Source organism: Chironomus tepperi, unplaced genomic scaffold, assembly GCF_022539635.2.
Source record: "Chironomus tepperi strain 1889 unplaced genomic scaffold, CSIRO-AGI_Ctep_v1 contig_11, whole genome shotgun sequence".
Classification (NCBI taxonomy): domain Eukaryota; kingdom Metazoa; phylum Arthropoda; class Insecta; order Diptera; family Chironomidae; genus Chironomus; species Chironomus tepperi.
The window spans coordinates 1,306,303-1,331,863 of record NW_027226133.1 but is presented as its reverse complement, the minus strand read 5'-3'; the positions used below and the strand labels follow the sequence as shown (position 1 = coordinate 1,331,863).

Sequence of the window (25,561 nt, the reverse complement as noted above, 5' to 3'; positions counted from 1 at the left end):
ACACTGAGCAATGTGAAATTTTTGAATTTTTATGTAACGTATTTGAATGCTCAGAATTTTATAGGAAAGCTAAATCACCTTGATTAATTTAATTTCACAGCATTTCTTTGAATGTTTTGTAAATCACTTAAATTAAACTTATTCTAATCTCTGATCCTTACCAAAAATTTGAATTTTTTTTCAATTTCACTATAAATTTTTATTTTTTGATAAGCCAACTCTGATTGTTCGTTACTTTGAAATTTTGAATTTCGCAATTTCATATTGGTACAATGTTGCTCAAAAGCTCAGGATAATTGAAGAAAGCTTTGAAATCAGTTGAATTTTTGAAAGTTTTACTGAAATTTGAAACAAAACTGAAAAGTTAAAGAGAAGAAAATTAAAAAAAAACGGTAACTTATTTTTATCAAAAATAATTTTATTGCTAAAAAAAATTAAGTTTTTAAAAATGTACATGATAGTGTTAAAAAAAATATACAAAGAACTCAAATAAAAAAAAATTTACAAGGTCATTTGCGAATTGTGCAGCATACTTAATTAGATTTAATAATCCATTAACTGCGATGATAATGAATGACTCTTGAGAGTAAGAGTAAGTAAATAATCTACAAAACAAAAAAATATTATTTTACATTCTAAAAAATTATTATATTGCGTGTTCTGGGGGGAGAGATTGTTGAAAGTATTTTGAATAAATTAAGATGTTATTTGAAAAAAAAAACTTTTTTGTACTTTTTAAACTGCTTAGTAGAGTGAATATTATTATTTTCGCAACAATATTGGTTTTGATTTTTTTATTCCTTTTTTTTAACATTAATTTACAGCTATGAACGTTTTTTTTTGTTTTATTCTAGAATTTGGGGGTTGAGATGGGAAATTAGAGAGTTATTAAGGGTATTTTCAATTATTTTGAGGTTATTTTTTTCAAAATTTCCGATATAACCTCAAATTTTTCAACATAACCTTAAAAATCTTGATAAAATTTTGAAAATTCTCGATATAACCTCAAATTTCTTGATATAAAATAAAAATTCTTAAAATAACCTCAACAATTCTTGATATAACCTCAAAATGCATAATATAACCTCAAAATTATTGAAAATTTCTTCAATTATTCCCCAAAAAACCCTCAAAACTTCACCAAATTCTAGTATTAAGTTTATTATTTTATATTCCTTGCAGAGTTAATGGATGATTAAGGAGAGAAATTGATAGTCATATTGATCATCGTCATTTGAACTTGAAATTGAAGACTCCGAGAACTTAAGAAGGAAATTTTATTATTTTTCCATTCGTTTATTGTTAACTTTAAGACTATTAAGGTGAAAATCTACAATTTTTTATTCATTTAAAATGTATAAAGAGAAAGGATTTGATAGAGTAAAGGTAGAAACTTAAATTAAAAAAAATTAAAATCTTAAATTGAATTAAATGAAGGGGGTGTGTGAAAAAAATGTAATAATCTGCATAAAATAAATACAAAAATACCAGAACCTTAAACACAAAACATCTTAATTTTTTCATTTTTTTCATTATTCATCAATTAAATTAAATATATTTATATAAAAATGGAACAAAAGTATTAGTAGATTGTCTTTTTTTTATTAATGGTTTTTTTTTATCTTTCATTATCATTAGTATCTTGGTTTTTTTGGTGTGTATAAAGTGGATTGGCAAAAAAATGGTAAAAATCTTGGATTCATTTGAGACCCGCTCTTGATCATATTTTTATCTGTTGTGTAAATTAAAACTTTTTTTTTTTTCAGAAAAACTATAGATTTTTTACTTTTTTTTGTTGTTTTCTTAATTTGCTCCTTTAAAATTAAAGAACTTTTGAGGGATTGTTGATGGTATCTTTATGTTTGAGTCATTAGGATAAGGTCAATTGTAAGGATTGAATCATATTTTAATATTTCTGAATCATCAAAATCTATATTTGATTAAAAATGTCGAATTCAGACTTCGAAGTGGATTTAAATATTAAAAGGAATTGATTTGACTTGAATCAACTTTTCCATACAAAATTGGAGTCGACTTCAACCTCTGGTGTTTAATTTGTTGCCATTTTGGTAGGAATTTTGCACATTTATTAATACTTAGCTAGAGTGTTCATCGTGCTGTTTGTATAAAGAGGTGGGTTTCTTACCAGACACTCTAATCAAACCTTGTTAGTGCACAATTTATGGCTTAAAGTTTGTATTTTGAATCATTCGACTACTTGTCTTATAGAAAAATTCAAAATTATCCAATAATAGAAAGGAATAGTAGGGGTTTCCGAAGTTTCGGACTTGGCACTTGGAACCCTTAAAGATGAAGTTTTCAGGTAAATCCCAATGCATTTTCAACCAATAAAATTAAGCTTTAGCAACCAGTATACAAAAAGACAACAAGTTGTTACGGTTTTTCCCAATTTATAAGACATTAGACCTCTACGTCGTCGATTCAAATTTAAAGATACCATCAAAAAGCACTCGTCTGTCATAAAAATCTTCATCATTTTACAGTTTTTTATAATAAATTAAAGAGAAATAATTGATTGTGCAATAAATTTCTTAAACGAATTGTTTTTTAGTGCGTGTCAAAGTTAAAAAAATAAAGTTTTTTAACATATTTTATAAATTTTTCTTTGTGTTAAGGACATGAGTTTGTTATTGTCATTAAAAGCTCTTAATCCTTGCTTTCATTTCAATATATTAGAATATAATCTTAGTATATATAAAAAATAGTAAAGTTAAAGAATGTATGACGCCTTTTTCTGGGACAAAAATACCGAAAAAGGCGAGAATTTTTTAAGTTTTTCCCAAAAATATATTATAAAAATTTTTTAAACTTTTTTTTTTGTGTAAAATTCCTAATATAAAAAAGATGTCCCAAAATTTGGTAGCTTAATGTTTCTTTTTACAAATTTCTAATCCTCAGCTACTTTAGAATGTATAAAATTTTGTTTTTTTGATATATAGAAAATATCACTTGGGCAATTGATTAAGTAAAAACATTTGGTTTAATGGCCCTTATTTCATTTTTCAATAACAACTATACAAGAGTTAATTTTAAAAATTAGGAAAACGCGGATATAAAACTTTATCTTTCATTTTGCTCATGTTTCTTCATCATCAACGTCTATATCCTCGTCACAATCATTATCCTTTTGTCATTCATGGAGATTTTTACTTAATAACAAATTATTATGATGTCCTGACAAGTGACGTACGAGCTCTTGGAGTGTATCGAAGTATAGAGTACAAAAGCAACATTTATATCGACCACCAGATTCTGGTGAATTTATAATGTTTCGATGAACTGAACACAAATGTTTTAATAAATGAGCCTTTTGTTTAAACATTGCTACGCATAATCGACAAGCGAATGGCTTCTCGCCTGTGAAAATAGAAAGAAATAAACGAAAAAAAAAAATATTTAGAGCAAGTTCCAACAATTGTATACACATTAATACATACCCGTATGTACCCGAAGATGCGTCTTTAAGTTCCATGACATACCAAATTGTTTACCACAATATTGACAACGATACTCTCGAACTGGCGTTCCAGTTCCAGAATTTCCTGAAGTACCAGAATTTTGATTATTATTACGGGAATGATGATGATGTTCTGCCTCCTGTTGCTGAAGTGCAGATTGAGTAAGTCCAAGGAGATCATGTTGACCACCTGGTAGTGCGGCTGCTAATGCAGCTAAATTTGCGGCGGATGATGGATGAGGCCATGGAAAAAATGAAGGCGGTGGAAGATGAGGCGACGATTGACCAGCGGCTTCATCGCTTAAATGACGTCGTCGACTATCGTTTAAGTTATTACTATTGTTGTTTTTATGATTCTGATATTCGGTGGGAATGCCTCCTCGAGATGGTGGCTGTGGCGATGATATTTCACGGCGGTCATTTATGTAATCGAAATCTAGATTGGAGAAAGGTAAGAATTAGTTGAAATGTTGTATCGGTCATTTGAGATTTGAATAATATTTATTGTTCATAGTTGAAAACCCCTTTCAGTCTGATTTTGAACTCTGATAAATAAACATCTAATTTAATAATTAATCCTTGAGAAAGTAGTTTTTAATTAAACTACAATTACTAAACATGTCACAATGATTCAGACATTTTTGAAAAGAAGTCTTTCAAAGACAGCACTTGTCGAAAAAAGTTTTAATCGATGAATTCAATGAAAAAATTAATAAAACAGTTCCAGCTGAACAAATTTAAAAATTTTCATTAAAACTGCTGCGCAAAAGAAATTAATTTTGAAAAAAACTCAAGCTTACCTGCTAAATATGCGGGAGGTGCTGACAGAGATGGTGTTAAAAAGTTTTTATGCGGTTGCCGCAAATCTTCTAAATAACTTGGTACGAATGGTGGATTTTGTGCGGGTGAATTATGAAAACCAGGACGACGTTTACGATGTGGCGTCACAACATAATTGTCGGGATTTGTTGAGTTTTGGAGCAGATCGTGCTCTGGTAATGATTTGAGTAATAAGCTTTCGTGATCGACGGGATTAATGTATAAAGCTTTTCGCTTAAGTCGATAGGGGTCTAAGTAACGGGCAGGCAATAATGACTGTAAGTATGAAGAGAAAATTATTACGTTAATCAGATGAATATTTAAGCCAAGACTAAGGCAATTCATGAGAAAAAAGTATAAAGCTTACTTTTGTGGGAGCATTACTAATCGTTTCGACATCAATATTTGCATCATCTGAGTCTTCTTGTTGACTCTGTTGCTTATTTCCAATTGACAAATTCACAGGATCTGATGATGATGAATGTCTTCGTCTTGATATTGATACTGAATGTTTCCTGTTTACGTAGCTATCTGATAAATTTCCATCATTATCATCACCTAATGGACTTTCCTTGATCGTTGCCATTTCATCATCATCATCATCAATCTGTTGGCTTTGATCACTTTTCAATGTCATTTCACGTTTTCGTCTTCGTCGCTTCTTCTTTTTGTATAATTTTGATTTCTCGGAATTAACTTTTGATGTATTTTGATTTTCACGAATTTCACCTTCCTCACGCTCATCATCCTCATTATTATTATTGTCACCTTCATTCTCTGATGCTGATTCAGGCGACTCTTCACCTGCACTCTTTTCCGGCTCATCCAATTTATCCGTTTCCGTCTCACAATGTGATCTTGACGATGATCTCGCAATTCTTTCACTCTTTATATTTATAGACGGATCAATGTCATCGGATGGTAGCTCATTGTTAATTATGTAATTACTACTAGTTGTACGATTTCGATTGTTATTGCTATTGTTATTATTATTTTTGCTAATTAAATTTAAACCGCCTTCATTACAACTATCTAATTTTTGGGAATCTTTTCAAGTTTATCGTGGACAAAAGAAGTAAATGAAACAAAAGAATAAAAAAAAATTTTTTGTTAGAGAGTGGAAGTAAAATAAATAACGAAATTTTTATGATCATAATTTTATATATATTCAGTCTATCTGTGTGGTTGAGTATGACATTGAAAGACTTGCAGTAATTTTTATTATTTTTTTGTATTTACGTCCGTCGTCTCTATGATGTGTTTTTTTGTCGTGAGTCGCCAAAATTATCCAGTAGAGCAAAGAGTAAAATAATAGTGATTATTGTCATGGAATCTCTTTTATGACCCTCGGTACATACATTATAATATACCCCAAAACAACGAAATGTAGTTTGGATGGATTTACATAATAGAGTACATGTCTTTGTCAAGAAATAACTTGTTTGACGACCAAATATTACCAAAAATATATAATAATGAATGGATGAACTGGATGAGAGAGTTTAACTTACCATTAACAATATCTTTTTTACTATCACCGCTGCGCCATATATTTGGTTTTATTTGTAATAATGCTAGGAGATCTTGTAACTGCTCTAACTCATCGACTGGTACAAATGTTTGTCCGGAATAAAGGAAATCCAATAACATACGAAAAAAGCTGATGTGAATATCGGGAAAGTGTATTGTTGTGTGTCCATCATTAAGATGGCAAGGAGTATCTTCCAGTATTGTTCTGTTAATAATGAGGAAATAATAATATAAAAAATTAGAAGTCGTGTCGAGTAAGACAATTGAGATGTAATTATTATTATTTCATAAGACCTTCGAACGACCGAAGGTGAAAATGAGAAATCTTACCTTATGAGTGGACTTGCGGCCGCAAGTACAAGCTTATGGGCACGCAATGTTGTTTTACTTCCATCACATATGATTTCTAAATCTGCTGGATGTTCTCCCCGAAATGCTGCACCAATTTCTTGGAGTATACACTCGCCGTGTTTACTATATTGCAACATCAGCATCCTATCTGTGAATGAAATAATAATATTAAGTTATTATTACAAGAGTACATCCAAAAAATATTCAGAAACAACAAAAAGTGATTGTGTTTTCAACCGGGAAAATAATATTATTTATGAAATAAAAATAAAAATGTTTGAATAATGCATCGGATGCATATGTATGAGAGAAAAGAAGAGGAAGAATCGACAGTGAGCAATAAGGCCGCATGTATTTGCCTTTTTTTTGAAAGGTGATTTATTAAATTGCAAAAAAAAAATCCATTTACTCCAAGCAACGTGAACGATCGAATGAGATTAATGCTATTTGTAAAGGAAATGGGGACATGCACGTTTTGTTTCATCATCATTGCAAAGTTTCTCTTACTTCAATGCTGCTTATTTTTTTTTGTTACTACTTGCCTTGGTGACGAACATAAACCATATTACTTCTTATGATTTAACTGTGACCGCACTCAAATTATTTTTTACTATTTTATCAAGTTAGTCTTAATATCGATAATATTTCCGAGACACTAAACTTAATGAAAACTACTTGCTGCTCTCGTTGTGAATAGTTTTGTGAGTTTTTCAATAATTTCTCGTCCAATAGCTTAAAAATACATTGTATTATAGTCAGTTTAAACAGCTTGTTCTGTACAAATTTTGTGGAGCTATGCAACTCTCTACTAATAAAATATTGATAGACACATAGGGGAAGTAAAGAAAGAGAATGTGTGTAAAAGCCCTTGAAAATTTATTATCATTAAAACTATAATGCTTTTTTATTTTGGAGTATAAGCGTCGTTGTCGACTTCGTATTACGTATAGATGTAGATGAAAAGTTAAACACGATTTTTTTTTATATCACACGAAAGAAAAAAAGTGACATAAATGTATGCGATGATAAAAAAGTGTGAAATATTTGGCTAATCGGAGACACGAAAGAAGAAAACAAATCTCCTTGATAGCGCAGCGAAACACGGAAATATTTTCACAAGCACCGCGAGATATGGAATAAAAAAATATCTACAATGACACACCGCAAACCCGAAAGCTATTTATTATATCTCTCTTTCGAAACTTAATGTATAGCTCTTTAGAAATAGTAAAAAAACTTCCTCGTTGAATCTTAAGATAGATGAAACTGTACAATGGTTCACGGTTTTAGTTTCGCTGCTATTTTACTGTAAATCTATTTTTTTTGACACCTTTTTTCGAATACAATTGTGCTAATGGATTCAGTTTGACTGATCAAGATTTGCTTGTGTTGTGGTTTAAGCGTTTTTTTAATGGAAAAATGTGCTTTCAGGTTAGAATACTTATTGTTGTAAAACCTTGAAAAGTCTTTGCTTAACAACTTTTATTTTACTCGTGTTCTGTTATTGCCATGTTAAGCTTTCATTTTTAATGTTTTTCTATTCATATTATTGCATAATTGTTGAATAAAAAGCAATAAACTTTTTGAAGTGAAGAATGAAATTTTAAGGTTCAAAATTTGAACTTTAGAATATTTACTCAATTCTTATTTGATTTCTCAAAGTACTTTTTGAATTAAATTACGCTTTAAAATGCGCTTTGATCTTCCGCCTTCAAAGAACTCTCGACACAACAATGTTTTCATCATCCAACCAAATAGTCAAGACATTTACGAGAGAGAAGGCAAAAAAACCTACGTAATAATGTTTTTAAAGTTTCATTTTCGTTAAATGTATATAATTAAGTGTATATAGACGAAAAAGTACAATATTAAAAGAAATATACAGCAATTTCAAATGTCCTTCATAACTTACAAGTCTTCACTTCTTGATTAATCACCGTAAAAATGAAAAAAAAAAATGTTTCCTCAACTTGGCATTAGGCTAAAAGAAATATGAAAAAAATGTTTGAATGCACGCATTGTTAAAGAGCTTTTTGGCTGAAGACTCGACTCGACTCGTTTTCTCATTCTTTACAAATCAAAACACAAACACATTCACGTAAAAGAACATATGAAAGTCATAAGAAAATACACAAAATTCAATGCTGTTTCAAATCCAGCGTTGCTATTTTTAGAATTTCAACTGGAGAGAATGAAGAGAATTCTTTATTGAGAATTGGAAGCGCATATTTTCTAAAACTCGAATCTGGGTCACGAGTCAGATGTAACTGCCGAAAAAAAAATTCTTTTTTTTACTTCCATTTGACTGATAAGACATTTGAGAAACATGTGCGGCGACAAAATATAAAACAAATACAAAAAAATGAAATGGGGGAAGAAGAGGAACTTCTTTTTTCTTTTCCTAGTTACTCCACTTATGTATTGTAATCAATTCATTTTCTGAGAGTTTAATTATCATCTTGAAAAAGTATATGTGCGGGAATTATTACTTCATTTGACCATGAATTCTCTTTGACGAAACAGTTGAATTGATTTATAGTTCCATTCGCTAAGTAATTCTTTTGCTGCTGCTGCTGCCTTTTTTTTGTGTGTTGGACCAAACAAAGAAGAAGGAAATGTTAAGTTTTTAATGAATTTTTTCACAATGTAAAAGTCATCACGCGATTCGTCATTTTGTCTTTTTCACGCGAGTCTACACTTCTTCTTATTTTTTGAGGAAAAGCTTTTATCACTGCTGTAAATTTATTTTTTTTACGCAATATACGGAAGCATTAGTTATCGGATGATTATTTCAGACCTCTCGAAAATTAATGAACCGAGGCTTTTGAAATGGTGTAGAAATTAAAAGGCATAATTTTGACTTCCTATATAGGAAATTATGTTGAAATTTATGAGATGGGACAGATGTACTTGATGCTTACTGATAATTTGTGACAAAGTCAGATGGAAAGCCTGCTATTGTAACCTTGACTCTATATAGGAACATGATTGCAGTAAGTGAGATTGGCTTGATATATGAGAATTTTTGAGGGGTGTTTGATGCTCAAAGTGATGTCAAGTATGTCAAGAAAGTTTCTTTCCAGAACAGTTACAGCCGAAGTTGCTGTAACGGCACCGCGACTGCTGATTTCGATCCATTATTACAGGTTGTATGAATTGCCAAGATTAAAGTCCTTGAAGTGGTTATGCTAGTCATTTAACATCAAATTCTAACCAGACGATCTAATATATCCGAAAAGATGAATTGGATGTTGAATAACTGTATCAAATTTCACACCTTTAAACGTGGTTGTGAATGGAAATTTCCGAAAAATCATTCTTAATCTGATAAGTCAACCTGAAGCGCTGTATCTCATGGAAAGAAGCTGTAGATAGAGATGGTAATGCACTTGGCAGGTGGTAGCCAGCTTCAGATGAATAATAAGGCTATGGATCACGTCCAGCGAAGTAAGTAACCAGTAAGCACTAACCATCCATAGAAAACAAAAGGAATTCCCATTAGATAACACATTTTTTTTCTACAAAATTTTTATCAGTCAAATATTTTCAATGCCAAAATTTTTTTATTTAAAATTCATCACCATCCAGTTGTCTAAAATTTTCTGTACACAAAACATTCATCAAATAATAATTCCACACATGTGCAAATGTGTACCTAATTTAGACCTACCCTAATAAAAAAATTTGCCTATTCTCTAATAAAATATTTGTCAATATCAATAAACTATAAATAAATAAACACAAATGCGCTGTCTCTGTGTCTCAATACATATTTCCAGTGCTATTCTTTCTTCGATTTTTGGGCAGCCAATGAGTGACTTTTTTGAAAAAAAAATCTCAATGTCTCTCGACTGTCACATTCATCATCACCACTATCAAAACAAAACATGCTTTGAAAAAAAAAAGCTCATTTGACATAGAAATAGACAAAAATAAGGAAGCGAAAATTATCTCACGGCATACAAGACCATAGCTTTAAATTATTTATTTTTCTGCTTGAAAAGCTTTTAAAAAAAATCTCGATTTTATTTTTTTCTTCATGATTGAAATACGGAAATGGTTAATTCCAAAATAACTTTCAATGACTTTCAACAACAAAGATCGTTTCTTGAATGTATAACAATCAATTCTTTATATTTCGGAATGTTGTTGCCTTATACAAACATTGTGTATGATTTGTGAGCGTACACACGAAGAGTCTGCTACTTATAGTAGATATAAGAGGTATGGAAAAGAAGAAATAAAAATAAAAACTTCACAAAGCTCATTTGGTGTGTCAGAAAAAAAGGCGAAGTGAGATGGAAGAAATATACACAATAAAAAAAAGCAGCAGCAACCACTTGTTGAGTCTTTTAGCGCTTCGACTATTTCAATGCCAATGAGTATTGTTAGAAATATTTGAAAAACGCGCAATTTCCGCGGGTTTCCATAAAAAAAAGTTATTTAGGCGCTTTTTATAACAAATGGATATAGCTTTGTATGTGGAGATAGATGTAGATTGATAGTTTTTATTTTTGTGCTGCTTTTTTTTACGATCCCGCTAAAACATAAAAGTTTATTGTTCTCGCGCGCGCTTTTTTCATTCCATCTAAATAGCTTTTCATGTTATACTTTCTGGAGGCTATTTTGACATGAAAAATTATTCAATTGTTTTCTATTTATGTATGTATTACTGCCATTCATATGTCTAACATTATGATTGTGAGTACAGAGATAGATGCGGCATTTCATGTCTTTATGATGCAAACATGACACAAAAAATCTATGTCATTGACAGATTGCGCCTATCTTAGAGTGAAATGTTGAGTTATTTGAATGGAATTTACAGATTACTAAGATAATTTTTCAATGTAAATTCATCACTCGAGATGTGTTGTAAGGTAAAATGTATGAAAAATAACATACTCTCTTACTCTTTCTCTATCTCCCTCTCACTCACATATGTGATTCAATAATGCCAATAGTTCTATATCAGCTTTTTCTCTTCTCTTCTCAGTACGACATCGTCGTCGTTGTTGTGTTTCTTTTCAAAGTAATTTACACATTCATTTTTTTTATATTTTTCATCTTTATCTTCTTTTTTCTTCATAAATAAAGTTTTTTTCTTTACGAAATATTCGTTTTCTCTTTTCGCTCGAGCGGCGGCAATGAGATAATATCAAAATCGCTTGAATGCTATTTTTCCCTCCGTCGTACTCTTCCAACACATGGAAAAATCGGTTTTCAAGGTCACTTTTTGTATTTTTCCACTATTACTTTTTTATTTCTCTCTCTCTCTCTTTCCCTCTCTCTTTTTATTTTGTGTTTAATGTTGCTGCTGCTGTTGTTGCCTTTTCTTTCTTGTTGCGACGCTGTATATATTTATATAATTCTTCAAGTTTGCTTGATCGTTCTTGATTCTTTTTTTGAAAGTGATTCTTACACGCGAAACACTACTGCTTGATCGAGCTATTCAAGCTCGTTTCTCTTTTTTTTTATTTTTTGCTGCTTACTAATTTGTATTTGTAATTTAGAATTACTGCTGCATTTTCCGTGTTATTTGAAACTTCATTTCTTAATGGTTTGTGTTGTAGTTTGAAGAGATCATTAGATGAGGTAATAGAATGCGATGTCAGAATATTTATGAAGCAAGTTCAGGAAGGCATTTGAAGGATGATTAATTAAACGCATTTTCTTGTTTGTTTTGATTAATATTTTTTTTATTTTAGGCAAATGAATGAGTTCGAGTGGGTTTAAAATTGGAGTTAGTATGTCAATACTGATCATTTCCATAATTGAATGAGAAATTTGTTCTAATTATTTGTAAATTATTCAAGTAACTAATACCTAAATTTTTTTTTTCACATATGTAGCATGACTTTCACACATTTTAAAATGTTGAGTGGGACATGGATACAACTAGTTATTTTTTTTACATCAATTGATTGAAAAAGTTAAGTACTTCCTTTCATTTTTTTATTGTAATGGATAAAAGCTGATTAATTTTTATACTAAAGATTTAAGCTTGACTTGAGATTGTTGAAGAGATTTCAAGCTGAATATTCTCTTTTGTGACCAATAACATTTTATGTAATTTAAAGGTGTGGATGGTTTAGTGACTTTAAAAGTCAATTCTTAGATATGGACCTTGGGTAGACCAAATAATGAAGATTTATGGATGTTTTAATCTAATGGACTAAAAGGAAGGTTTTTGGATCCAAAATGAAGCTTTTGACTCATTTATACAAGAATTTCATGAATTTTAGGGCAACTTTCATCCAGAACTTGATGGAACAGCTCAATGGAAAGCTCCACTTAGGAACAAGTAAGCAACTTTCATCCAGAATTCAGAGTTTACTTAAATTTTGAATAGAAAAATTGATTTGAGTCAATTCAACTTCATCCAAAATTCCAGTCGACTTCCAGCACTGCTTTCATCTTAGAAAACATTCAAAAATCCACATTTTGCCAACTTCCACTTGAATTTTTCGCAATTATTACGAAAGATTTTGAATTTCCATTTGAAATTAAAGTGAAAATATAAATTCAAACAACAAGAAGATAAGATTACGTAGTCAATATATTTCATGCTTGAAAAAGTTTCTCCAATCCAATAAAATTCTCATGCAAAATAAATTAAATATTTTGATCATTCTAAACATGATTTCATAATTCTTAATAAATCCTTTCAATACACCTATCTAATCAAGAATTATTACATCGAGTATAAATGAATAAATCAAAATGGCATGACATGTATTCCCACATTAATTCATGTTGCATTTTAATTTCATACAAAAGCAATCACAGTTGGATATTTTTGTTTGAACAATAAATATAGCTCCGTCAATAGAAGGAACTGACTTAATAATTTTTTGATGATGATGATGGTGATTCGTTTTGCAATTAAAGTTTTTGACTAAAAAGAAGGAGACACAATGCGAGTGTGTGTGACTCATGGATGGAAAATTTAACAAAGCACGAAATATTTTTCATTTTTTTTTCCCATTCTCAAGTCGTGAATGCCTTCTGGAATCAATATAACAAAGAAAAAAACAAAATAATCATTCCATGTGCTCTTTCATATCATTAAAACCGTTGCGAATGGAAATAATAATGTTGACATTTGAAAGATCATAGCATCAATTTCTACTGCTTAAATTACAAGTTACGAATGAAAAAAAAAGCTTTAATTTAAATATAGGAAAAAAAATAGTTAAGGTGTGGTATTGAATAGTAAGTGGAGAATTGAATGGAACAGCTGAATAATAGATAGTTAGATTCTAAAACTGCAACAAAAAATAAAAAGTGATCGATTCTGATTATTTAGAATGTATTAGTGCTTTGCTATATGACTATATGACGTATGCAAATTCTTTATTTATTCCACATTCTATTCTACTTAACTTGATTTTTTTTTATATTTTTCTCTCGTTTCGTTGAACGTTTTGTTGTTATTGTAATCATACTTAAAACATGTGGCTAAATAACTGTTACATAATACAATATGAAACTTCCAACTACCTAGTTTCGATACTTAAAAACACAACAAATAAAGCATTCAAGGAAGAATATCGAATAAAATTAAATAAAATTCCAAAATCAGGTCGACAAAATCAAATTTCATTTAAATTGTAAAATCCACATACATAAAATAGAAGAATAGAAAAATTGGAAATGCTTTTTGTTGAAAAACAAAATTTAATTTAATACAGAAAATAACACACCCAGAAATGAACTTCCATTCCATAATATATATATAAAAAAAACTCAATTCAGTAATCATCATCGTTGATGATTGAAGAAGCTGCATGATCTATGAGGAAACAAAAAAAAAATGAGAAAAAAAAAGATTGAAAAAGGCAAGCAGCAAACGTTGATTTATTGCAGTTTCGCTTTAAAGTAAATTGCGCAAATGTTGTAATAATAATCAAGGGATGGAGATAGATTGGAGAATCAATTGATTTGGATGCTTTGTGGGATTGAGTTTGGAATTGAGATGAAAATTGGCTTTTTGATGAGATTTTTTGAATGAAAAGTTTGGGGAAATTTGGAGATTTTTATGAAATACTTGATTAAATTCCAATCTGAAGTTGTTTGAATTGGGGCAGCGAAAAATCTGCAGTAGGATATTGGTTAGAATGTCGATAGGCCAGACCAGAGGAGTCTCTCCAACTTGGTTTCTGTATTCACAACACTCAAATTGCGGCTAGGTACATTACATTGGAATACCCTGTGTCATGCAACTGTGTAGTGTTGAAAAAAGTGTCTGGAAGTCCTCCATATTTCACATATTTGCACGTTACCCAAAAAACACTTGTTCCCTATTAATAGACAGCATATTGAATCATCATCAGTACAAAAGAAGCAAAAAAGCACCTCAAACCCGATATTTGGGGCTAGACAGTACTTAGTAAATCTTAGAAAAGCCCATAAAGATATCTCCAACAACAAGGGAATACCCAAATGGCATAATGAAAAGAGTACTTTATTGGAAGCAGTAAGTCAAGTTAAAAAATTTGATAAGATATGAAACCACCAATGAACACATGCGATTCCAAAATCCACAAACAATCATGAGTTTTGTGTCACAGGTTCACAAGAACTGAATAAAAAAATGTGCGCATCTAAAGTTTCATATTAGTCAGCATGGAGAATAAACAATCCTTGCAAATATTGCACAACTCTCGGGTAATAACTGATTACCTTCAATAATCTATGATTCGATAGCTATTCCGCAACCCATGATCGAATGCATCGTTGAAAGATGAAATAGCAGCAAAAAGAAAAAGTAATCAAGTTTTTCTTCTTTTTTGTTATTTTTAATTTTTCGTATGCTATAAATAGTCGCCTATACTTTGCTATTTATACTTCATTCAGAAGTAGATTTTGTTTTAATTACGATGACTTCTTCTTATCTCGTTTCGTTTCTTTTTTTCATTTTCGAACTACTAGGAAGCATTTGTTACTCATTACAATAATAATAATAAAGAGTTTCTTCTCTTCTCTCTGCGCAGCACATACTGTGCCTACCTCACATTCAATTGAGTAAAAATAGTGAATGAGTTTTTTTTTTCTCCTTACAATTTCAAATTATAGTAAACATTGTGTACGATTAATGGATTGTTATTACACAGCGAGATTATAGATATTGCACCTGAGGACCTAATAAGCATAGCCTTGAGTTATATTCATCTTTATGTGATCGTCTTTATGATTTCGCGCCTACTGTCACGCAGAAAGTTTCTGCTTTTTTATTGCTTTCCTTTTTTTGGGTACTTTAATAAAAAAAGTATTTCTATTGATAAGATAAAGGCACACACTTTTCATATTTTCTTCTAAAACTTCACATTCAGTTTTTTTTTGCTGAATAATACCATGTGATATACGAAGAAAACACGTAAAAGCGAAAGACCTTTAATTGATTTCATATTTTTTCGTGCCTTCTTCTTTTCGCGTGAAATGAAAATGAGAGTAATTTTATTGTTTTACACATATTGATAACAATGTCGCTTAGCGATTACAATATGCCGAAATATTTTGAGGCGTCATGGGATTTCTGATGATTTTTTGGACATGAGGAGCTTGACAAATGAAGAAGGGGCCTCTACGAAGGTTTTTAGGCTGCATCTAACCTCTTTTATTGTCATTTAATGGATGTCGACTCTGTTTGAAGTCCATGTGACGGCGGTTTCCATTCCCACCTATTTATAACAGTCATATGGACGTTACATGGTCATATGGAGTCTTCTATATTTGTGTCGCTCGGTTAATTACTCAACTAGGCTAAAAACTAAAACTTTCTTGATATTTGTGGATATGTATAGTGATTTCTATCATTAGTTATACTTCCTGTTAAGATAACACACAGAAATTTCCTTCAAAATTAAAGATAATAATTTTTAATTCCAATGTCTCATCCAAAAAACGTGTGTAAATCGTACAACGAAGACTGAATGTGAGCTTAAACTTAATCTTCCTTATTTACTGACCAAATACTTTTTCCTTCAAATAGATCAGTGCTGTCTGAACTGTTTTGTGGTATGGCACACCTTGGAGGTAATTCACGACACAGAGTGTGCCGCAACACACAGTTTGGACAGCACTTAACTACGAAAATAAACCCAAAAATATAATCCATACTCAAAACTTTTACAATTTATACTTAGCGCATGATTAATGATTTCGACAATATTTTTCAAAGCCCATATAAACGAAAAATCATTTATCATAAATATAAAATCATCGACTATGGTTACATGCTAATTAACATTATGTCATTACAGAATTGTTGGCTCTTTCGTAAAAAATGAAAGTTGTGAATGAATGAATTTCAATTAATATCTTAAAGATCAATGAAAAGTGATTTTCTTTCGTAACTCTCGATTACCGTGAGAATTTTGTGCCTATCGTATGAATTAAACGTGTTAGGTACAAATTCCAAAGGTGACATTCGCGTGAGAAATGTGCGATTTTTCGAGACCAACCAAAAAAAAAAAAAGTTTCAATGTCAACATTTGGCAAGAAGTCTTTGAAAGAAATTATGCAAAGCTTGCAGGAAACTTTTTTTTCGCGAAGATCAGGGACAAAAAATTGTGTGAAGTTTGGCAATAGCTTGATATTGAGACCACACCACAAGCCATGCACCACATGATCAATGTGCCTCCACCATCGTTCTACATTTTTATATATAATATCAAATCAAATTACACTGACTTTTTATTCAGCAATTTGTCACGCAGAAAGCACCGATGCAACATATCGCAATTTATATAAAATTTATATCTCAAAATAGAAAGGAAATATTTAATTTCAAAATCAAAAAAAATATATGTCATTAAGTGAACCGCTCAGTTGCTTCATAAGCTGCAACGATGCATTAAATAGTCACTGCTGAATATAAAAAATAAACGACAAAATAAATTCTTCATTAACTCAATTATAATTCTTTCTGTGTCAATTGTTGAACTGAAAATTGACTAGCTTAACATAAGATTATCTTGCTTCCTTTCAATGACTCACAAAACATTGAAAATTTTTTTTTTATTTCTCAATATCCATGAAATGTGAATAAAAGAAGCGGAAAGCTTCGAGAAACATTAGACCTTGAAATTTGTTATTTCTTTTAAGTTTTAAGGTGTTTTTTTTTCTTCTTTCCATTCCATTAGAGGAAGCATAAAGGCTTTTATTGGTATAGAGAAATATACATCTATAGCTTTATATATAATGTTAATTATTATTATTATTATATTGTGATGTTGCTGATGATGATGAGAGATGAAGCCAAAGTCAACAACAAAGCCCGAGCAATGCTTTCATAGTCGCGGAGAATGTTGTTTGCCTTTAGAAAGATTTTTTTATTGCTGTCTTTATCTTCCGGTGATATCAAATAACAATTTTTACTACTTTTGTAAGCACATGGAAGCAGAATTTTTTTTTATGAATTTTAATGAATGGAATTTCGTGACATGGACATTCCTTTCACTATTTAGTCAGGCTATATTTTCTAATTGTTCAAGATAAAAAAAACTTTGTGCCTTTTACTGCCGTTTGCCATAAAAATATATTTTTAATCTTAAAGAAATTCAATACATTCACATGTGAATACAAATAAAATTTTAAACTATTATTTTGGAAAATTAAAAATATTTTTCTTTTAAAAAGTACAACATATAATTCAAAAGTTATTATATAATTATATTTCATGCTTGAAATTCATTAGTAACTTATATTTCAAGTCAAGTGCTTTTGCTCAAATGGGTTTTCCAATTCATTAAGGAAATGGCAATTCCAGTAATTTTAAAGTCATGAATTTAGTCATAAAGAAATATTTATTTTTATTTTTTAAAGCTTTTAATGCTTTAATTTCATTAATAGAGTTCAAAATTGAATTAAAACACGAAGTTTGGTTCATAAAACTCAAGAAACCTAGAATTTCTTATTTGACATACTTTCTATGTTAATTCTTGACGTAATTCCTGAGTTTCCTTAGACATTGTTGTGTTTGAAAAGAGTGGAATTTGACGAATTGAGGCATGTATAGGCAATTTTGATAGTGAAAAGGTATAAGCTTTGTGGTCGAGTGTTTAGGCATCAGATCCAATATTTGTGTCGTTTGTCACTCTTTTATGGATATGTGAGTTCGATTCCCACCAAATATAGTCGATTCTGGTAGTTATAGAGTCCTTTACCCTCATGGTCGAGTGATTAAGGCCGCAAACTCAATATCTGTATGATTTTGGACCTCTTTTCAGAATACGTGAGTTCGATTCCCAGAGAATGATCTCTAAATCATCGAACAGTGTTGTCGATATGCCGAGGAATCACATATTGCTCATGAAAGCTTCCCAAGCTTGCATTTCCTGCAGTTTTCGGATGTCTTTTTTAATTCATCCAAGACTGCAGGTCAGCATTTATTCCCTGCAATTCTACAATTTTGATGACAGCAACGAAACATCTAAGCATATTGAAGCCAACCGATCAACGACCACCCAAATCATCATGCACAACTCGGACATTGTAATAATTTACGTAGATTGCAATTCCTGATACTTTATACAAAATTGTAACATAAGTATTAAAATGACTCATTAAGATTATATTATTTTTTGTACACCTCTTTGTCTGTAATTATGGTAGCTATTTAACCATGGCGTTAATGAAACAAAAAAACTACACAAAAAGAAATCGCAACTTTCATGAAGTGACCGCTAAAAATTCATTTTAATTCTTATGTTTTTTTTTTATTATTTCAAGCATTTCGTAATTCTTCCATTTAATAAAAAAAAAATTCATTTCAACAACCAGCGACTTTTTGTGTGAAGGCAGATTATTAAATGTTAAAATTTATGCTTTTTAAAGTCAATCTTTTCACATATGTTGTGTCGCATATATAGTCAAGCCAAAAGCATTTACGAAAGAATATGAAAATGAGTGAGTGAGTGAGAGAGAAACATAAAGTAAATGTATGTGCAATATTGAGTAACTAGCGTGATATATTGCAGCTATGCAATGAAGCTGAATTAACAAAAAAAAACGCAAGAAAAAAAAATAATAAAAAAAAGTTCAAATGTGCTCAAATCTCGATGAATAGAGAGGCGCATTATGAAGTGAATAGTGAGAGTTGGAAATATAAAAATATTTTTTATATGTATACACATTGACGCTCTATAGCACAATATTATTATTGTATAAGAAAAACTAGGTTAGTGAAAGTATTTTTTTTTTTCAATTTCGTTTTCAATATACACAATGCTTTATTGTGAAGTTTTTTTTTTTTATAACATTATACCATTCAGTTCGAAGTATGAAGTAACTTTATGTATTATAAAAATATGCAATATTATGTATTCGAAAACCAGTTTTTCACTCAATTTTATATATACATATTTTAGCGCAGTTTATGTGACACACATGGATGAAAATGAGCTGTATTGGAAACTTATCTCGTCGTTGTTGTCGTTGACGACTTTCATGGATGGACCATGCTGTTACTTTTTTTATTTTTGTGACTGGGTCATAACTTCTTCTTCCTCCTTTTATGTTTCGCTGTCGTTTTTTTTATGATGGAGTGGAAATAAAGAGAAAAGAGACAACGTGGATGTGTGCCTTAATATTTTCTCCACGCATAATATGTTATTTCATTTCAATTTCATATGTGCGTAATGTAATCGTCGTCGAAGGTCAGTATTTCACGAGGATTTTAATTTCAGTATATTTTCGGCTTTTTAAATAATATACTCGTATATAGTCGAGTACATATATACTCGTTATGTCGCGTGAATGTGAGAAAGAAAATGAAAAGAAAAAAAAAAACTTCCGCATGTATCGAATATTGCCTAAAAAAAGACTTCTTTTTTTTTGTGTGCTGTTGTTAATCAATCAGCATTTTTATGCTTCTCCCTGACTTCGTGTCTGCATTTAAAAAAAAGAAATAGTGAAGGAAATTCAATGAATAAATATTATTTGTTATGCAATTGTTTTATATTTCACTTGAAAGAAGTCCATACAACACCAACAACAACAACAACAACCATCGGCATTTAACAGAAACAGTAACAAAATAGTTGACTTTCGTATGTTGTAGTATTGGATAGTGGTTTGGAAAAAAGAAGTTGAATTTTCACCTACATTTACACATAGTTGCAAAGCCAAGCGCAATCGACGAGTGGAAACCTTTACTATAAAAAAATAATTTCTTCGTTTTTTTTTTGTGTTCACTTTTGCCCTCGTTAAGCTTTTTTACTTCAATCAAATCGAGACTGCAATTCAAAGCTTTTTTGCAAATGTAGGTTCATGTCGAATGAATTAATTACTTTGACTAGCGATCTCATCGCGGATTATTTTCCCCTGTTTGCATGAATGATTCACGTTTTCTTTCACTATACTCACAAAATGATGAGTCTTTTTGGCTGCCGATGAGATTATTTCTCTTTCTTTCTCATTTTACAAATGTGATTAAAATGAACAAAATGATTTCAATGAGTGAGATTGACCCAGTAAATGAACATGTCGAAATTTTGTGGCGTTAATGCACTTGCATGTATAAAGTTATTAATTATTTAATAATGAAACTGAGAAGGCATTTCTCTCAATGAGATTATGTAACATTTTCATTTTCATTGTAAAGTTTTAAAATTTTCACAGAATAATAGTGAGAGTGAGAGATAGACAATAATGAGGTGCGTACTAGCTTAACTATCATCTAACTGGGTGAAGTTATTTACATTTTCTAGCATGTTTTATTGCGATAATTGTAATTTTGTGTACAGTTTGAGTATATCAATGATTATTATCATGTAAATTTACAAATTACGCGTTTTGGAAAGTTTTGGATTATTTGTGATTTATCGGTGCCATCTTTCTAATGGGTGTGGGATATGAATTTGTAGGAAATTGCTTATATTTGTTGAAAATTTGACAAAAAACATTTTGAAGTGAGAAATTTCTTCCATAAAATATTTGAATTTCAAAAAATCGTTGAAAAAATGAAAACTGCAAGTTTCATTGAACCAATGCAACAATGCGCTCAAATAAACAACTTTATGCAACTTTTTCGCATATTTCTCAATGAACTGTTTACGCTGAAAGAAAGAAGTCGTCGGTTTAACTTCTTCTTATTTGCATTTTCTTGCTTCATTCATTAAGATTTCATTGAGAAAAAAAGCAACTAATAGATTGAGACAGTGAATTCTTTTTATTTTTCACAAATAGATCTTCTTTCTATTTGTTGCAATTTTTTTTTTTCATCTTCTTCTTGCATCTTTTCTTATTTTTCGCTACGACGGCATAATAATGAAAATAAGATTGTGCAAGAGACTATACAACAGCAAAAAAAGACTTGCAAAAGCTCATTTTTTTCTACATTTACATTTTTTGTTTTCTTCATGTTGAGAAATGAAGCGATATTTTGCAATTCTTTTGCTTTTTGGATTAGTTTTATTGTTTTATTGCGTGTGAAAATAATAAAAAAAAAGAAAATGAAAATTTCTTCATGTGACTATGAATGATGTTGCATAATTTTTGAAATTATGTTTCTTTTTACGGTCTGGAAAACAATGAAACTTTTTTTTTTCTTCTCTTCTCTTCGTCGTTGACGTCGTTTGTTGCTGCTTGTCGTGCTCATGCAATATGTGTGTACAGAAATAAATATTAAAAATTCAAAAAAAAGAGTTAACTTTATGAGACCTTTGTGAACATAATTTTCTTTGTATTGAGAAAGGCTAAATATGTACTCAATTTGATGTTGAGGTGAGAGTTTCTCTTGCACTCGTTCTACTTTTTTCATGTCTGTATCATTCATAATTAAGATGGATTATGGGCTGTCATAATCTCTTTAATGTCGCACATTTTGAGGTTTTTTTTTGCTTTGCCCTTTCGCTGCAAATTTGAATCTTTTTGCTTTTTACTCTTTCGGATTGCGTGAGGTAACAATTTTTGAAAGTTTTTTTCAGACAGACATTTTGCCTCTTTTTTTTTCGTTTTGTAAATAGAAAGATAATCTCGAAATATTTTGTGAAATGTGACTGATAATTGCATGTGGCTTTCATTATCTAAGTATTTCTGAGGAAGTGCATGTAATCAGATAAGAAATAACAAAATGCAATGAATTAACAGATTTTTGATTTCGTGAAAATTAGAGTTAAGGAAGTTGTGAAATTAGAAGTGAAAGTTTATGACACAATTTTGAAATATTTCCTTGTGCCTTACTGGATATAGATTGAAATAGCCATAAAAGTATGAATTCCATTACAAGATAGCCTTTAACTAATTTCATGGTTTCCAAAAAAGGAAATGTTATAAATTTTTCAAATATTTTTAATTAAAGTCAAGAATTCCTTCCAACACCACAACCTGAATTCCCACAAAAAATGCTCAACTTTACCATGAAATCTTAGAATTCTTTCATTTAATACTTTCAAAAATGAAATCATAAACTTCTTTTATAATTGCGCATTAAATGCTGAAAATCTAGGAATTGTTGACACAAAAATGTGCAATCATTGACAAAAAAACAAAATGAGAATTTATTGCAATAAAAATTTGAAACCAAATACCTTTAACTAACATAAAAAATTGAAGTCGATTGAAGTCGTACTAAATAAAATAAAAAAAAATTGCATAACTGCAGCAAAAAAATAAAATAAAATAAAATTAACACTTTTTCACAATATTAACTGAAAAACTTCCATAACAGAAAACAGTAAAATGCTTTTTGTGCCTTTCAATTTGCTGCTGCAGCTATTTTTTTCCTTTCCAATGCAATACATATTGCAAGTTATTGAGAAAAAAAGACTGTTTTAATATATTATGTAGGAGGGATAGAAGTGAAGTTGAAGTTGAAGTTAAAGTAAAGGAACAGACAAAAATTATGAATTTGTTGTAGCTTTGTTCGAAAATAAAGAAATTAAATTCTATTCCAGGATGAGCAGCATAAGAAAATCACAGAAATTAATGACAAATTCTTTTTTATGGTCGTTAAATATGTCGTGCATTTAGAGACGAAGCATTACAAAATAGAAATAGAAAACCATTTCATTAAATTTGATATTTATGAGAAACAGATAACTTTATTGTATATATCGACATTATTATGCTGTAGGCTGCTTTTAGTTCCAAAAAAAAAGACTAAAATGTCATTTCAGCATAATTTATGAGTCTTCATATGATGTTTTATGACTTTTTTGCCTTGTCGTCTCTATCAGCCTTTTGTGCTACGCACTCTCCCATTTCCAAAATATACAATACTTCCTCTCCCTCACATTTCTCGCTTCTGATTGGTTCATTGAATATTAAAAAAGGACATGTTCACATTCTTTTTTTTCATGCTTGCTTCTTCTTCTTCTTTTTTCCATTTTTTCCCATTCTCTCTGCATACATACATTATGTTCGGGATGGTAATAGAATTCTGTACAGAAAGTTTTTATGACTTTTTGTCGTTATTTTCTTGTTAATGGATTTTTATGTTCTTCTTCTTGATTCCATTTGAAATTTAGAAATGTCTCTTTTTTTCGTAAAATGGATGTGAAATTTTTTTGACATTCATCAATGTTTTTTCGTTTCCCAAAAAGGTTGAATCGACAAGCACCAATAGATGGCATTAGGTGTCAGTGTTGTTCATAATTTTTTATACTTTTTTTTATTGAATTGAATTTCTTTGATATGAAGGATGATAAGAAGATGTTATTTTTATGGAAGTTAAATTTGAACAACACTGCACTGCCGTGGATGAATTTTATGATAATGAGTGATATAAAAACTCACCTGCTTGGTGATCCAATGTGAATGATTTTATTGTGTCCGCGGTCACAAGAAATAAACGATAAAAAAAAGATATTACAATTACGCGTCTTCCGTCAAAAAGTTGGCTGACGTCTGAGGCAGTTTAGCGATGTTTTTTTTTCTTTTCTTTGCTTTTGTTTTGCTGTTGAAAATTAGTTTTTTTTTGTGTTTTTCTTTTGCGATTCTTAATCCGTAAAAAAATTGTTTATCGTCTTTTTTTTGATACTTTATTGTTATTGCGTATTACAACCTTTGAGAATCATCGTATTCTATGTGTCTAGTGTCGTCACATCAATTACACATTTGTTTTCATTTCTATTATTCGACTCTCACTTCAAAAATTATTATTATAATCAGTAAGAATGTTTTTTATCACTTAACGTGCTATAGATATGAGTCATATGAACACAATTCATTTTAGATGATATTATTGAATCCATCATTGCAATATTCTCATCAAACTTTCCTTTTTTTTGAGCTCACAATGTGTGTATAATGTATTATTGTACTGCTCGATCTTTATAACACTCACAATTTAACCTTTAACCATTTTCATCTTATAATTTTTTTTTATCATCCAAGTGAGATGTGAAAATGAAAAACTTGCTTTATAATGTCTCAATACGACGATGATGATGATGTTGATGATGAAAAATTAAATATACGACAACAGCTTGAAAGCTCTTTCACTCTCTTTCTCTGTTTGAGTTCTTATGTAACATCCAAATCTTCCAAATTACTTAACAATCGTGTTAAAAAAAGGTTTTTTTTTTCTTTTATTACAAAATCGTTTATTATGTGAAGTTAAAAAAAAATTTAAATGAAAGTAAAAGTTTTTTTTTCTTTCTTTCTTTTTTCTTAAAAATGTGAAGGTTTCTGCTCACGAGTTTATTTTATTATAAACTTTTTCTTTATGATTTCCAACAATTGTCACTTAACTTCTTATTTTTATTATTATAAAAAATTCTTTCTATTTTTGTTTGATTTTGTCCGAATTCTTTTTTATTTTTTATATCGCTTCCTTATGCGTCAAAACAATCCGAATTGATATGAATGTCCACAAATATTTCATGATTAATAAAACTTTTTTTTTGGCACTTAAACTTAATTTTTTTATCCTTTTTTTAAATTGTATTCCTTTATATTTTTTGGTGGTAAAAATTATTATTGTTGATAAATTAAAATACACAACACTGTGATCCGTAGCGATAGCCGAAATTCTAACTCAAGAATCCTCAAAGGTTGATTTAAAATAAAAAATTTATAGAACTTAACACACGAGAAGGAAGGAATTTTATTTTTGCTGCATGCAAATTTAAACAAACAAAAAATTATAGTGAAAATTAAATAAAATTTTTTATATATATTAAAATAAAAAAATAATAATAATCTTGGAGAATCGAGCCGCTCTGCGCGCTTACACGGCCAAAAAAGAAAAAGAACTAAAATGAAAAAGTTTTCATTATTTTTTTTTTCACTTTGCCTCTCAATCGCCCGAACTCCGAAGGCCCCGAAGCCTCACTAGCACGTGCGTGTATGTATCTGTGCATTAAAGAGTGAGTCAGTGTGTTTGTATGTCGAGCTCTCGAGAGTCGAAAGAAGAAAAAAAAAATTTTCGCTGTG

General features: G+C 30.1%; 1 protein-coding gene across 1 annotated transcript; it reads right to left on the bottom strand.

Moving 5' to 3' along the window:
* Positions 1 to 397: 397 nt before the first annotated feature.
* On the bottom strand, positions 398 to 25,360 carry ken (ken and barbie). The gene is made up of 7 exons (XM_070635827.1): positions 23,921 to 25,360; positions 6,158 to 6,326; positions 5,809 to 6,032; positions 4,665 to 5,344; positions 4,279 to 4,573; positions 3,459 to 3,914; positions 398 to 3,378 (listed from the first exon to the last, which is right to left on the bottom strand). Exons 2-7 carry the CDS (start codon positions 6,319 to 6,321, stop codon positions 3,152 to 3,154), a joined length of 2,046 nt encoding a protein of 681 aa, XP_070491928.1. The 5' UTR covers positions 6,322 to 6,326; positions 23,921 to 25,360; the 3' UTR covers positions 398 to 3,151.
* Positions 25,361 to 25,561: the final 201 nt, after the last annotated feature.

Bases quoted from the DNA above. Each gene is read 5' to 3' on its own strand.
- ken (XM_070635827.1), bottom strand. From the start codon at position 6,321: ATGCTGATGTTGCAATATAGTAAACACGGCGAGTGTATACTCCAAGAA. The intron at 5,345-5,808 runs GTAAGTTAAACT...AAACTTGAAAAG, and splicing joins TAAAAAAGATATTGTTAATG to ATTCCCAAAAATTAGATAGT. The intron at 3,379-3,458 runs GTATGTATTAAT...CTATTTTCACAG, and splicing joins GCATCTTCGGGTACATACGG to GCGAGAAGCCATTCGCTTGT.